This window comes from Mytilus californianus, unplaced genomic scaffold, assembly GCF_021869535.1.
Source record: "Mytilus californianus isolate M0D057914Y unplaced genomic scaffold, xbMytCali1.0.p SCAF_6, whole genome shotgun sequence".
NCBI classification, from domain to species: Eukaryota; Metazoa; Mollusca; class Bivalvia; order Mytilida; family Mytilidae; genus Mytilus; species Mytilus californianus.
The window spans coordinates 30,375,058-30,391,730 of record NW_026262712.1 but is presented as its reverse complement, the minus strand read 5'-3'; the positions used below and the strand labels follow the sequence as shown (position 1 = coordinate 30,391,730).

Sequence of the window (16,673 nt, the reverse complement as noted above, 5' to 3'; positions counted from 1 at the left end):
GATATAAATTTTCAATGACAAGCTGATGATTTAATTTACAATTTGTTCTGTATTTAAATAGTTTTGAGTCGAAAAAAGAGGGACGAAAGATACCAGAGGGACAGTCAAACTCATAGATCGAAAACAAACTGACAACGCCATGGCCAAAAATAAAGAGACAAACAGACAAATAATAGTACAGATGACACAACATAGAAAACTAAAGACTAAGCAACACGAACCCCACCAAAAACTGGGGGTGATCTCAGGTGCTCCGGAAGGGTAAGCAGATCTTGCTCCACATGTGGCACCCATCGTGTTGCTTATGTTATTACAAATCCGGTAAATAGTCTAATTCGGTAGGTCACATTCGTGAAAAGGGAAGGGTATTGTTGTTACGACGTAAGGAACATATCCGATATCATCTGTGAAATGGTTATTCCATAACGGTCAACCAACTCGTGATGGCGTCCGTAAAATTTACGAAGGGATGATTTCAACTTCACCATCTGGAACTCTTGGCTTAATAGCTTCCTTATTAGCAGCAATCCTCTATCAAGGAAATCATGATAGGAAACACAAGCACGGGAATATCGTATCAATTGGGAGATATATACTCTGTATGCAGGCGCTGCTGGAATGTTGCTACATAGAAATTGAAAGTTTACAATTGGGAAGCTGAAATCATCTCTTTTGTCGTAAAGTTTTGTTTTCAACCGACCTTCATTGTCAATTTCTAGATGTAAGTCAAGATATGAGGCAGACTTAACTGTATCTGTAGTATCCTTTATCTTTAGTTCGATGGGATAGATTCGTTCAACATAGTCACCAAATTTTGTATTATTTAGTGAGAGAACATCATCTATATAGCGGAACGTAGAGTTTAAAGGATATTGCTAACTTCTTATCTTTCTTCCTAAGAAGTTCCTGTATGACGTCAGCCTCATAATAATAAAGAAACAAGTCGGCAAGAAGAGGGGCACAATTGGTTCTTATTGGAATTCCGACAGTCTGTTGAAAAACACGTCCTGCAAACGTAACAAATATGTTGTCAATCAAGAAATCAAGCATCTTGATAATGTCAGTTTCAGAGAATTTTATGTTTGAATCAGAGTGATTCGAAGTGTTTCAGTGTCTTTTTATTGGAGTTTCCATCTTATATATATTTGAAATTAATACAATTTCTCAACCATACATAGTTTGTAGTTTATAGTTTGTTCTTATGCTGCTGTAATACTACTGTCCTAGTTTAGGTTAGGTTAGGTTGAGCGCTCATAAACATGTTTATCACCGCCACATTCTTAATATGCTTATCCAAAGTTAAGAGCATGTAGTTCAGTGGTTGTCAATTGAATTGTTTTATGTTTTTCATGTCGGAGCCTATTATAGCTGATTAAACGGTATGGGGTTTTTTCATTGTTGAAGGACGAACGGTTTATAATTGCTTATATTCAGTTTATTTTTAGTGGATAGCTGTCTCATTTGCAATTATACCACATCTACTTATTTTTATATATGCGAAAGAGTTTGTATCTTGAGATACATGAACAATGATATTTTAATTTTATTTGAGGTCAAGTTCAAAGGTCAATTATACATTTTTCATTTACTATAATGTGATATTGATACATGATAAAGCCATGGGGTCTTATGCATTAGATTGGAAGACATATGACCTTTAAAATGACAAACTAAAGTGACCTTGTGTAAATGAAAATAGCCATTTTTACATTAATTTCATGCTTCGTGTTGTAGGCCTCACTGTGACTTTGAGATGAAGAACAGCAATTAAAGAGCTGTTCCTTTGCTTTATGTGTTGTGTGTGTTTTTTTTTTCTCTCCTTTTTTGCTGTGTATGTACGGATTTCGTTTCATGGATAGATACCCCTATCCTTTGTTTTTCTATTAAAAGTACCTTATACCATCCTTTTTGAAACTACTGTTAAGTAACATATCTGGAACCGAAAGTGATATTTCATAAAATGGAAGCAGCAACTTATCCCTTATATTAGAATCAAAATATATAGAAACCATATATTTTCTTAATCAGGGTAAAGTAGGCTATTTCTTGCCTCCGGACGTGATTTTATCTGAAGAGGCTTCATAACATTTCCTATGTAAAGTCTAAATTTCCAAATTTTGGGAATAATTGTGAGATAAGTCATCTTTTTGAACCAGGCCTACTGTTCTTAATACAAATTTTATTGTCAGAAGTGAATTTCATTAGGATAGAAAGACCATCGGTTGTTCTCACGACAACTCAACTCTAATTATATTTCAGTGAATTTGTTTTTATAAATGATATTGTCTAGAGACAGGAACAAAAACCCTTTAAGATCCATCATCTCATTTCGTAAACAAACAAAAAGAGAAATTAGGTAAGAATACTTATACAGCCATAACCATTATTCGCAATAGTTTAAGCTCAAATAATCATTGATTCCATTACTATAGCTGACTGTGATGAATAATACAAAGTTGATAATATTTGTAGTAGGAACTGAACCATATGTACATTTACATTCACAACTCTTCTTCCTCTGGCGAAAATTAAGTGACTACAGCGGTTTTACTGTATTTGTCATTATCGGAAAGGCTTATATTAAAAACGATTGAAAGTCAGGGATGAAATAATACATGATGATTTTTAAAATCGAAAACATCAATAGGATAGCCGAAACCATTTAAAGGCCAACTTTACATGACGGTTTTTGAACTTGAGTTTAAATTATGATAAAGATTTTTTTTTCTATACTTTCCGCTGAAAAAATATTGAGATATGAAGGAAACCTTTTCACTATTTAGCAATTTGTATCAGAATATAAAGACATGAGATATGCTGTAATATCTTAATTAAGATCACTCTAGTAATTAAGTAATAGTACAGGGAATTCAGACAGTGAGTAATGACGACATTAGAACTAGAAATTGCTAATTCATTTTTTCTCCCTCATAACCTTGTTTGCGCAGTTGTGTAAATATCTACTTAAAAAGTCATAATGAGAACTGTCCCTACGTTATCGTATCAAGTATAATGCGTTAACAGCATTATTTACAAAAAGAATAGTCCTTAGTGTCATGTTGACAAAGTCTTTGTGTTTATATTATCAATGCTTGATACCAGATACATATAAGTTTGCCTCATATCCTGACTTACATCTAGATATTGAGGATCAGTTGAAAACAAAACTTTACGACAAAAGATATGATTCCAGCCTCCCATTTGCGAACTTTCCATTTCCATGTAGCAACATTCCAGCAGCGCCTGCATACGGAGTATATTTCTCTCAGTTGATACGTTTATTTTAGGGCTTGTATTTCCTATCATGATTTCCTTGATTGAGGGTTTTTGCTCACAGTGAAGCTATAAGACCAAGCCCCTTTTCCCCGAATGTGACCTACCGAATTAGACTTATTACGGGGTTTGTACTAACATATGCAACACAATGGTTGTCACATTTCGAGAAGAATCTGCTTATCTTTCCGGAGCACCGGAGATCTACCCAGTTTTTGGTGAGGTTCGTGTTGCTCAGTCTTTCGTTTTCTATGTTGTGTGTTTTGTGTAGTTGTTTGATAGTTGATATTTTTCTTTTTCTAGCCATTTTTCGCTTCTCCTTTGCATTGGGTCGTCCGTCAAAGTTTAATTCCAAAACAAAAACGCCGCGAAGCTAAGATTACAAAAAGTGCAGATAGAAACCTAGGTAAGAAACATTCAAGCAGCGCCTGTATATGGAGTATATGTCGTTTATCGGGAAAATGTCTCGTTGGAATAATTTTGCTTTATCTACCGCATATATTTTACTTCGAAAAAATTACCATACGCGAACATTTAACTATTCATTAGCTAGTGTATTTGTCTTTTCATTGCTTTCGGTGCTTTCGGATTTTTACATTGTGTTTTCGGTTTCTGTTTGACCTATGAATTTTATTGTTCTTTTTGGTATCATTTTTCTTTTGTGACATCGGGATATTTAATGTAGAATTCTTAAACTTTGATATGCATAGTTAAAAAAAAATAACATTCTTACTAATCAAAAAGAAACTCCTATTTTTTTTGTTGTCAATTGAATTGTTTTATGTTTTTCATGTCGGAGCCTATTATAGCTGATTAAACGGTATGGGGTTTTTTCATTGTTGAAGGACGAACGGTTTATAATTGCTTATATTCAGTTTATTTTTAGTGGATAGCTGTCTCATTTGCAATTATACCACATCTACTTATTTTTATATATGCGAAAGAGTTTGTATCTTGAGATACATGAACAATGATATTTTAATTTTATTTGAGGTCAAGTTCAAAGGTCAATTATACATTTTTCATTTACTATAATGTGATATTGATACATGATAAAGCCATGGGGTCTTATGCATTAGATTGGAAGACATATGACCTTTAAAATGACAAACTAAAGTGACCTTGTGTAAATGAAAATAGCCATTTTTACATTAATTTCATGCTCCGTGTTGTAGGCCTCACTGTGACTTTGAGATGAAGAACAGCAATTAAAGAGCTGTTCCTTTGCTTTATGTGTTGTGTGTGTTTTTTTTTCTCTCCTTTTTTGCTGTGTATGTACGGATTTCGTTTCATGGATAGATACCCCTATCCTTTGTTTTTCTATTAAAAGTACCTTATACCATCCTTTTTGAAACTACTGTTAAGTAACATATCTGGAACCGAAAGTGATATTTCATAAAATGGAAGCAGCAACTTATCCCTTATATTAGAATCAAAATATATAGAAACCATATATTTTCTTAATCAGGGTAAAGTAGGCTATTTCTTGCCTCCGGACGTGATTTTATCTGAAGAGGCTTCATAACATTTCTTATGTAAAGTCTAAATTTCCAAATTTTGGGAATAATTGTGAGATAAGTCATCTTTTTGAACCAGGCCTACTGTTCTTAATACAAATTTTATTGTCAGAAGTGAATTTCATTAGGATAGAAAGACCATCGGTTGTTCTCACGACAACTCAACTCTAATTATATTTCAGTGAATTTGTTTTTATAAATGATATTGTCTAGAGACAGGAACAAAAACCCTTTAAGATCCATCATCTCATTTCGTAAACAAACAAAAAGAGAAATTAGGTAAGAATACTTATACAGCCATAACCATTATTCGCAATAGTCTAAGCTCAAATAATCATTGATTCCATTACTATAGCTGACTGTGATGAATAATACAAAGTTGATAATATTTGTAGTAGGAACTGAACCATATGTACATTTACATTCGCAACTCTTCTTCCTCTGGCGAAAATTAAGTGACTACAGCGGTTTTACTGTATTTGTCATTATCGGAAAGGCTTATATTAAAAACGATTGAAAGTCAGGGATGAAATAATACATGATGATTTTTAAAATCGAAAACATCAATAGGATAGCCGAAACCATTTAAAGGCCAACTTTACATGACGGTTTTTGAACTTGAGTTTAAATTATGATAAAGATTTTTTTTTCTATATTTTCCGCTGAAAAAATATTGAGATATGAAGGAAACCTTTTCACTATTTAGCAATTTGTATCAGAATATAAAGACATGAGATATGCTGTAATATCTTAATTAAGATCACTCTAGTAATTAAGTAATAGTACAGGGAATTCAGACAGTGAGTAATGACGACATTAGAACTAGAAATTGCTAATTCATTTTTTCTCCCTCATAACCTTGTTTGCGCAGTTGTGTAAATATCTACTTAAAAAGTCATAATGAGAACTGTCCCTACGTTATCGTATCAAGTATAATGCGTTAACAGCATTATTTACAAAAAGAATAGTCCTTAGTGTCATGTTGACAAAGTCTTTGTGTTTATATTATCAATGCTTGATACCAGATACATATAAGTTTGCCTCATATCCTGACTTACATCTAGATATTGAGGATCAGTTGAAAACAAAACTTTACGACAAAAGATATGATTCCAGCCTCCCATTTGCGAACTTTCCATTTCCATGTAGCAACATTCCAGCAGCGCCTGCATACGGAGTATATTTCTCTCAGTTGATACGTTTATTTTAGGGCTTGTATTTTCTATCATGATTTCCTTGATTGAGGGTTTTTGCTCACAGTGAAGCTATAAGACCAAGCCCCTTTTCCCCGAATGTGACCTACCGAATTAGACTTATTACGGGGTTTGTACTAACATATGCAACACAATGGTTGTCACATTTCGAGAAGAATCTGCTTATCTTTCCGGAGCACCGGAGATCTACCCAGTTTTTGGTGAGGTTCGTGTTGCTCAGTCTTTCGTTTTCTATGTTGTGTGTTTTGTGTAGTTGTTTGATAGTTGATATTTTTCTTTTTCTAGCCATTTTTCGCTTCTCCTTTGCATTGGGTCGTCCGTCAAAGTTTAATTCCAAAACAAAAACGCCGCGAAGCTAAGATTACAAAAAGTGCAGATAGAAACCTAGGTAAGAAACATTCAAGCAGCGCCTGTATATGGAGTATATGTCGTTTATCGGGAAAATGTCTCGTTGGAATAATTTTGCTTTATCTACCGTTTATATTTTACTTCGAAAAATTACCGTACGCGAACATTTAACTATTCATTAGCTAGTGTATTTGTCTTTTCATTGCTTTCGGTGCTTTTGGATTTTTACATTGTGTTTTCGGTTTCTGTTTGACCTATGAATTTTATTGTTCTTTTGGTATCATTTTTCTTTTGTGACACCGGGATATTTAATGTAGAATTCTTAAACTTTGATATGCATAGTTAAAAAAAAATAACATTCTTACTAATCAAAAAGAAACTCCTATTTTTTTGGGTCTAATTTCCTAAATGTTTGTCTTGATCTTATACTATTAGACCCATGTATTGTCTGAAATTTCTATTTTCTATATTTCTATCGAATTCAGCTATATCATTTTCAATGGAAATAGATAATTCACGATGTTGATGCACGGTTTCATTCAACAATACAAAAATGCTAATGGTATGACTTTCAAATGCATAACACGTGTTTTGAAACAATTGTCAGTCGGCAAGCTCAAACCAAAGGCTTTCAACGTTACAAATACTAACGTTTTAGAGCAAGACCAAATATTTGATATTCATAAAGTTGTTATCATTAGGCACTTATATATATTTGTTCTTCGACAGTTTAATGCAGAAAAGAATTCTTTTTCCAGACATTGACCAAAAAATTAGTTAAGAAATGTTAAATGATTGCTTTAACACTGATACGAAAGTTATTCCCATTTTCCGTTCATAATTGAGCCCCTACATGTGAGCATTGGTGTGTAATTGACATGTACAAAACTTCGCGTTCAAAGTGTATTTAGGGTGCTTTTCAAGTTCCAGTATGAATATAATTAAAGTGTCGTTCGCAAATGTAAAAAATAGTGTACATGGTCATTGAATGCATGTCTATGTTAGTCAAAATGTTTCATGTTCAAAAATCAATATGGATTCAATATTGAATACTAGCATAGTAAATTTGAAAATAGTTTCAAATCATGTAAATGAAAAGGCCCAAGGTGTATTTAGTTAATCAAACCATTACGAATTGTTAACAAAAGGAAGTGAAAAGAACGTCATGATAATCAAAGTCACTGTCTGGTGACAGAACGTCCTGCATTTTCATGACATTTATCATAAACAAAACAGAACAATTCATTACCAAAATAAAACAGGACTGTTTTATTTTTAACACATATTTTACTTTATCAGGTTACTACAGACATTCCAAAAATGTGATTTTCTTTGAAGTTCAACAACGAATTTCGATTAGTGAGCTTTTAATATCAAATTCAAAATTCAAATATTGAAACTCGAATTTCAATTTGAGGTCTTAAATGTACTATACTAGTTATAACGTTTTATTCATTTAGTGTGCAAACATGTTGCATAATATTTCAATTACATAATTGCATTCATAATTCGGTGAGTGGCTTATTTCATAAGATTAAAATCAAATAAATAAGTGCTGACGAGTTCAAAAATCTAAAAATCCTCCAAAAAAAAACCAGAAACAAATTAAAGCAGTTCTATATAATGCGAAGAATATGCAAGTTTGCATTACATAACTACCTTACATAACTTTTTATGGACTATGAACTATACGGGTTTAAAAACATGTCAAGGTGGCTGGTCACGTTGTATTGATACATATATAAAAGAGCACCATCTGCAGATGGATTTTAAAGATAAGGATCCCTGCCTTGCATTCTGGTGCCAGATCAACGTTGAGCTAGCATTCTGGTAAGTCTTAATGCGTGGACTAAGAAAAAGTTTACATTCAAACATAGAAATAATTAACTGAATATTACGAAATGTTTTCTGAAAAGAGATAAAGGTTAAAACATCAACGATTTAAAAAATCTTAATTACCATTTAAATTTCCAATCTCCAATATCTGAAGAAAAATATTGTGTTCTGTCCCTGTTTAAACCGTTTTTCAGTAACATCGATGCCGCAAAAAAAAACGATGGAGAATACTAAACAATTGTTTTTGGAGGGGATTCCAATATTTCTTGTTTTTGCATAATTTTTTATCGGTCTAATATCAAGTTATTGTATCGGAAAAGTAAAATAAATCTATCGATTCATTTTTAGATATGAGATGGGCGTTAAGCAATGTTGTTGTCAACCTGGTTTCTTGCTTTATTCTAAAGTTCTTCATGTATTTTTTGTTTTTTTCTTTTTTGTTCTCCTTTTGCTGGCAAATTAACGAACTATTTTACGTATTAATATTAGCATAGACATATCTATTTCCACTTTATTTTATGAATGTTATTCTCTTGCTACATTCTAAGAAGTGTAAAAATCAATTTATTTTTTTTTTAAGTTAGAAGAAGTTAACCCTTTTCATTTGACAAAGCAAAAATAAAGACCCGATTTTGCCTAGTCTTTATTATTAAATTGGCAAATTAGACAAAAATTCCATTCATAAAAACTGGTTTTACATTAAAAGTAGAATGCATTCTTACAATGCAGCAATGCTACACATGGAAAAAAGTTACTCAGTAATTAATATGGATGGCCTTCATAATTGCAAACATCTAGATAAATATATGATAGCGAGTTCAGAATGAATCCAAGGAAATGTGGAATATACGGCAATAAGACAGTCTCCAAACTACACAGAAAAATGCTAGATTAAAAGTTTACACGCAATACGAGCGTTTCGCTAACAAACGAAAAAAAAACCATTATCAGTGACGCTCCAATCAAAAAGTTAGAAAGGCCAAATAAAGTACAAATGTGAAAAACGACACAAAATTTCCAAAGTTTTTGCCAAACACAGCTACGGTCATCTACTCCAGGGATACAAAATCCGTAGTTTAAATAAAAACTGTAAGTTTTGTAAACATTTCATTTATAATTATGATAATGCAACTCATAAACTAATGTATTTACAGGTCCAAGTGAACACCAAACACAATTACCAAACGGTATATTACGTACTATGCTATTGTGATTTGGTTTTCAACATTTTGATTTCAAATTTTCGTCCACTTACGGAAACTTTATAGAGATGTCTTTATGCTCATTAAACAATTTTACCTTTGCGATTGTCTTCTTTGTCTTTCCCAACACTTATGTTCTTGTTTGCCATTATCTTAATATGATTTTATTTTTTTTGTATTTAAATATTTAATCGTTTCTTTAAATTCTAATTTCAACTTGTTTATGCTGGAGACTTTTTATGGCTGACCATATTTTGATATTGCCGTAACCCTTATTTACAATATATACTAAAGGATCTCCGCTACCATTTTTTAAAATAACAAGCTTTTTAAAAGACTGTTTTAAATTTATAGTTTATAAATAAAGAAAATAACAAAGCAGAAAAAAATTAAGGGTCCGTGTGCTTATTTTCGAGATATAAGCCATAGAAAATTTGGCGGGAAATAATTCTCTTAAGATATTTCATACATTTAACATTGACACCCTTTTTCTTTCGAAAAACGATTAAAAAATAACAAGGATTTTATAAGATTTTCAAAGATGGCATTTCAAATTATATGTAATCAAATAATGGATACAAAAGTAGGGGTTAGCGGGCAAAATATTTAATGGCACAGCATGGATAAAACAAGAGAATTCCGAATATCTGGCTAATTTTCAAAAATAAGAGGAACGAATTTTCAATAACCTATACAATTTTAGATATATTTGATTTTTTTTTTATAGATTTAAAAAAAGCCTAGTTATGAAGTTCTATACAATGGAATCGAAAGTTGTCACTGCAAAGGAAAGATTGGGTTCTTCTCTCAAAAGATATGGAGCAATACAGATACTTCTTGGCCTAGGTTGTTTGATCATGACATTCGTTTCAATAGGAATCGACAAGAAAGTTTGTGACAACTTGGGGAAGAAAGGTATGATAAGACATATCTTCTTTTCTTTCACTTGAATATGATAATAATTGTTATATCATACCTTAGTTGATCGCTGTATCATGTTAAACGAATGAACAAAGATATGAATGAAACAAAAATAAGAATATTATTTTCGTAAAAGCGCTTCGGACACACAAAAATTTAGAAAATTGTTATTTTCGTTATTTTTTTTTTCTTTAGTATTAGTATCTATCTTCATGCAATCAACATGGACACGGAACACTTGAAATGTTGTTAGCATGTGCCATTGATGTCACTCGACGTTGTAAATGTTAATATGAAAACATGAAGATAAGTTATATCTCACCGATAAGTATATCTCAATTATACAAATTGATCCATTATATTTTTTATAGAGCATGTCATAACAAATGCAACTATACCTACCTTCTCGTTTGATAAGAAAACCATTATGCTCGGACTTGATGGAGGATCCTTGGTATCTGCTGTCTGGGTAGGTTACAATGATGTTGATAAGTATTATAGCAAACGCCAAACTTTGTAATAATAGAAATATAACAACGGAACTATTATGGAGAACACAAAGACAGTTAAAAAAAGATAACGGTGTCCATACACAAGTTATGTTCATAGCAACAAAAAACAACAACAAAAATACAATTGTAAAAATTATCATATTTATCATTATTATCATTATTATTATTATTATTTTATCATTATTATCATTATTATTATTATTATTATTGTTATTATTATTATCATTACTATTGTTATTATTATCAGTAGTAGTAATATTATTATTATAATTATTATTATTATTATTATTAATATATTGATTTATTTATATATTTATTTATTTATTTATTAATCAATCAACTTATGTATTTATGACTAAAACAACTAATATAATAGAATTGCAGAAGACTAATGTCTACCTTTTTAAACACAATGGTATTTTTTCTATAAGGACGTGGAATGATTAAGACAATATGAAATTCATGGTACGGACTCCGGCATATCATATTTGCTTTGTCTTTGTATTGAAAGAAAATTCCAGATTTGCGCGGCGTCTACCAATGAAGTATTGAAACCATATTTTTTATATAAATCTGCTAACCAACATTGGGAACCAAGGTGACGAAAAAGAGCGTTTCCGGTAAAAAATAATGGCTTAAATAAAGGGCATATTTATATAAAGTATGAGAAAGGTTGTCAATTTTAAATCGTAATCCTTGGTAAACAAACCTTTATTCAAGAAATGTATGAATGTGTTATCTCTATTTATTATAGATTGTTGTCACAGGAGTTATCCCAGCTTATATGGCAAGAAATGCAGACTACAGCTTGATTAAAACTGTAGGTTATTGTAATTTATATTTTGCTACTAGAAAATAAAAACAAAACCTTATTAGATTACAAGATGTGATGTAATTGCTAATGCAATAACAGCACTCCACTAGAGACCAATTGGCGTAGAACAACCGTTAACAATAAGCAATTCCCATACCTAAAAGCAAGCATTTCAAGGTCTTGAAATGACAAATGTAAAACTATTCAAACGAGAAAATTAACGGCCTGATTTATGTACAACACAATAATTGAAAAACAAATATGGTAAACAGCACCAAAAGACAACAGGATCCTGACTTAGTACATAAAATGTCTACATATTTTAAATATATAAGTTGGTAAATCAACTGTTGAGTTATTCTCTTGGTTTAAATAATTTTAATTGGAATTTTCGTCACAAAAATATGAAGGAAGCTGGTACAAATATGACATTTTTTTACGGTTTGCCTCTTTGGAATTGAAAGTTGTAAACAAATCAGCCGACACGAATATCAAAAGATACAATTGATTGTTCCTTTCTTTTTTCATAGAAAGTGGTTTTCATGGTTTTTAGCATTATGGCAGCATCATTGTTCGTACCCATCATCGTTGGTGCAGCAATTACTAACTTTGTACTGGTAAGTCCAAACATATTTTCAACATTCTACACTCATGGCATTTTAATATACTATTTGTTTTACAAGTTATTAATTTATAATATTCGAACTTTTTTCATGCACTATCATCATTTTCAACTACAATTTTTAACAGATATTTTTCTCGGGCAACTTTCACTGTAATCATAAACGAAAGATGGTCTCGGACTCCAATTTAGATCATTTAACTGGTCAATATATCATCCAAATATACATTTTCTTGTATACCTAAGCTTTTCAACGTTCCAAACAGAATTATATAAAAAATTCTAATGCAATATTCATGAACATAATTTTTTCATTGGATGACATATTGAATTGATGGAATTCTCAAATTTTTTATTTATACAATATGATCAAAAATTAAACATAACCTATATCAAAAACGCCGTTCAAATGATATTTTCGTCAAATCTGAAAAGTACCAGTTACGAAATAACCTTCGGTTTGAAAGAATTCCTTTGTTTGACGCTATGTGTTTCCTTGATGTTTATATGTCAAAATCTTTAATAAAGTTTCCTGGATTTTATCTTATTTTAAATTGATACATTTTTACAAGATCCAATATAAGATTTACTTTTGTAATGCATCATTATAGTAATTACAACACTGATATTCCTTAATTATGCATCGAAGATAGCAAAAAACGGTAGAACTTTTTAAGTTTTTAAGGAACATCATTTTGACGTTTCGAATAACCTATAAATGCATTAACATTAAGCACACTGTTTCTTTGTAGTTGCAAACCATTTGTATTTCTATCGTTTGTTTCCATTTGTGTTGGAATATTTGTCTTCATTTATTTTGTTTTTCTTACAGCGTGATAGCCACAGGGAATTGCTTGTCATAACTGGTCTTATATCCCTTTTAGAATTCCTTGTGTCCTTTGCTGCCTCAGTCTACTGCTGTGCATCGCCATGGGCTCCGTGCAAACTAGCGGTATGTTTGTTTTATTTTATAATATTCATTCATTGTTCGATATAACCGAGTATACAATTTCATTATAAAAAAAGAAAATAAAAGCTTATTTTTCATTATGACCTCCCGTGAGATTGTTACATTTTCCATATATGCATTATATTGCTTCTATCATATATAAACTCATCAAAAATACAAGGATTAAAATGTTGTACGCCAGACGCGCGTTTTGTCTACAAAAGACTCATCAGTGACGCTCGAATAAAAAAAATATCAAAAGCCCATATAAAGTACGTAGCTGAAGAGTATTGAGGACCCCAAATTCCAAATTTGTTTGCCAAATACATCTAATGTAACATATTCCTAGGGTGGAAAATCATTAGTATTTCAGAAATCCAAAGTTTTGTAAACAGTTAATTATAATTATGACAAAATTATTGATAATTCATGTCAATATATTATACTATACAATTTAATCAAGCTTCCTCGCCTCTCTTTATGTGCTAAAATTAAGTATATATTGTGACAACTTGATCATATCGAAATTTTATTCTAACTATGTGTTTTTTTAGTGATATCATATATTCAGTTGATAAGAATTAAAAACTACAGCTTATTTGCATGAATTGCAAACTTAGAAATGCAAAACCCTATTAGAGAAATTTGACGGGGTGTCAACATGAAAATTTAACCGTTAGAAAATACAAAAAGTGACTATCTATATGTCCACTACTTTGAAAAATAATTTGAGGTCCCTTTTGGTCATACAGCTCTTCAAGTGTTATGGCAGTCATACGTCCTTGATTTTAAAATGTTTGGCTTTGAGCTTACCGGATGAAGGAAAATCAAGGAAAGCGCTTAATACTCGTCAAATTAATAAAGATAAAGATTTATCAATGTTAAAGACAATACAACGGTTACTGTTTATCTTTAATTTTTTTATTTGAAGAAAGCAATGTATTTCGTCGTTTAATGTTTGTTAATATAGACGTAGAAACTATATATCAATTTGAAAAAAATGAACGAATGACCATTTTCGATCTTTAAATTTTTCAGAAGAAAGACAAACAAGTTAGAAGCGAGCAATTCGTTGACAACGAGAAGCAAATGACAAAGCTAGAACTTCCAGAATATCAACCATAATCAATCTATTCCCAATGGACTATACAATGATCACAAAAACCACCATGTCCTTTTATTAACTAAAGCACGGCTTTTGTATTGCTTAGTGGAGTTTATGTATATTCTGTCTGATAGTATTTTTGAAAATGAAAGGGTTTAATGTCAGCTTTTTGTGTAAATTATTTTGGTAATCTAAATCAAAATTTAAAAAAAATACGTGTGTATCATGTATCATTAATTGAAAAAGTTTTAAAAGTTTTTAAATTTAAATAGGAAATGGCATTTTAAAATTAGATAATTACGTTTAGTAATTATGAAACTGTAATCTTCCTGCAAATTTTTGTATGTTTTTACTTAAGATAGAATTATATTTTGTTGTTAGCTTTTCTTATATATGTAACATTGCTCACAGTGTATTGAAAATATTTAATCAACACCTGTGTATGGTGAGATCATATTTGAAGACAATTATTTGGTCCGTCAACACTTTATTTTATGAGGTCATCCTAGTTTTGACCCCAAACTAAAACACGGTAATATAATCAACTAGGAGATATATTCCATATGCAAGGGTTGGTGGAATGTTGCTTCATAGAAATGAAAAGTTAACAATAGGGAAGCAGAAATCCTTTCTTTTGTCGTAAAACGTTGTTCCCATCTGACATGCATTGTCTATATTTAGATGTATATTAAGACATGAGGAAGACTCAACTTTATCTGTTGTATCTCTTATTTCAAATAAGATGGGATAACATCTGGAAAACATGTTTTTGAACTTTTTGAATCGCACTTTTTGTTTTAAATTATATTTTGGTCGTTTATAAGTTTGTGCATCTATTATTATTAAATAATTAATGTAAATGGGTATTTAGAAATAAGGCGATATGGTAGGATTTTAGTTGATCAAGTATCATTCAGGAGCTGCTTATTAGATGTTGATCATGATTGATTTAAAAAGAATCCGTTGACCGTTGATCAATTATTTCTGCGGCATGATAAATAAAACTCTGTGATTTCGGAAGGAACGAACAATAGGCGTTTCATATATTCCCTGTTTGCTTAAAACTGATATATTATCGGATTATCTAAACCGTACACTATATATATATATATATATATATATATATATATATATATATATATATATAGAAGTCTATAAAAAGGACCAACCAGCAAATTTACTATGTACCGGATCGTCTAGAATAGACGATACTGTGCAGATAAGGAAAAAAAATATATAAGTCTAGAGATTTGCACAACGATACTAATATAAGATGGTATTATACGAAGATGTTGTTAATAAATCGTGTTGACAAATATTTCGGCTTAACAAATAGCCTTCTTCGGTGTCAATTATTTTAACAATGTTAAAATAATTGACACCGAAGAAGGCTATTTGTTAAGCCGAAATATTTGTCAACACGATTTATTAACAACATCTTCGTATAATACCATCTTATATTAGTATCGTTGTGCAAATCTCTAGACTTATATATATATATATATATATATATTTTAATATGAGTATATAAAAAAACATAATAGCAAATGTCAGTTAATTAGAATTTAGCATAATTAAAAACATTTCTAAACTAGTTTGTCATCAGTTACAGGGAAAAACAAATGAGTGTTCTATTGAAATATCATATTGAATGCGTTATCTTATTCCTTTTGACTTTTGAATAGCAAATAGAGTAGAATATACACTAAATAATCGCCGAAAATGTTACATGCCTACTGTTAGGTATGCATAAACTATTAAAGAATGTAGACTTAATTACAACCATAATCAATTGAATTTTCACAATTATGTAATACATGTGTTTGCTAGAGAGGAAAATAACGGTGCTTCTTTAAACTTCTCATGTAATTTTGATTTATTTTTTGTATATGCATATTACAATAACATTAGGTGTGCTTGCTTGTAATAATAAACTTTCATTCAAAATTAGTTGAGTATTTTGTTAGTTTCAATAAACAACATTCATGCCTTATTGGAAAAAGTTTAACGCATTGGGATACATATATAGATATAAGAAGATCTGGTATGAGTGCCAATGAGACAACTCTCCATCCAAGTCAAAATTTATAAAAGTAAACCATTATAGGTCACAGTACGGTCTTCAACACGGAACCTTGGCTCACACCGAACAGTAAGCTATAAAGGGCCCCAAAAATTACTATTGTAAAACCATTCAAATATGAAAACCAACGGTCTAATCTATATAAAAAACGAGAAACGAGAAACACTTATGAACCACATCAACAAACGACAACTACTGAACATCAGATTCCTGACTTAGGACAAGTGCAAACAAATGCAGCGGGTTTAAAGGTTTAAATGGTACCAAACCTTCACCC

At 31.0% G+C, this 16,673-nt stretch overlaps 1 protein-coding gene and 1 long non-coding RNA gene across 3 annotated transcripts; both read left to right on the top strand.

The window, feature by feature from the left end:
- Nucleotides 1–1,914: 1,914 nt before the first annotated feature.
- On the top strand, nucleotides 1,915–16,263 carry LOC127704142 (uncharacterized). 2 transcript variants are annotated; one of them, XR_007983162.1, is made up of 2 exons: nucleotides 1,915–1,924; nucleotides 16,057–16,263. It is a non-coding gene; the product is annotated as an uncharacterized LOC127704142 (long non-coding RNA). The 2 variants fall into 2 exon arrangements; XR_007983161.1 differs by lacking the exon at nucleotides 1,915–1,924 and adding an exon at nucleotides 4,628–4,637.
- Nucleotides 8,088–15,333, top strand: LOC127704140 (uncharacterized). The gene is made up of 7 exons (XM_052208029.1): nucleotides 8,088–8,182; nucleotides 10,118–10,305; nucleotides 10,683–10,780; nucleotides 11,578–11,643; nucleotides 12,168–12,254; nucleotides 13,092–13,211; nucleotides 14,247–15,333. Exons 2-7 carry the CDS (start codon nucleotides 10,137–10,139, stop codon nucleotides 14,331–14,333), a joined length of 627 nt encoding a protein of 208 aa, XP_052063989.1. The 5' UTR covers nucleotides 8,088–8,182; nucleotides 10,118–10,136; the 3' UTR covers nucleotides 14,334–15,333.
- Nucleotides 16,264–16,673: the final 410 nt, after the last annotated feature.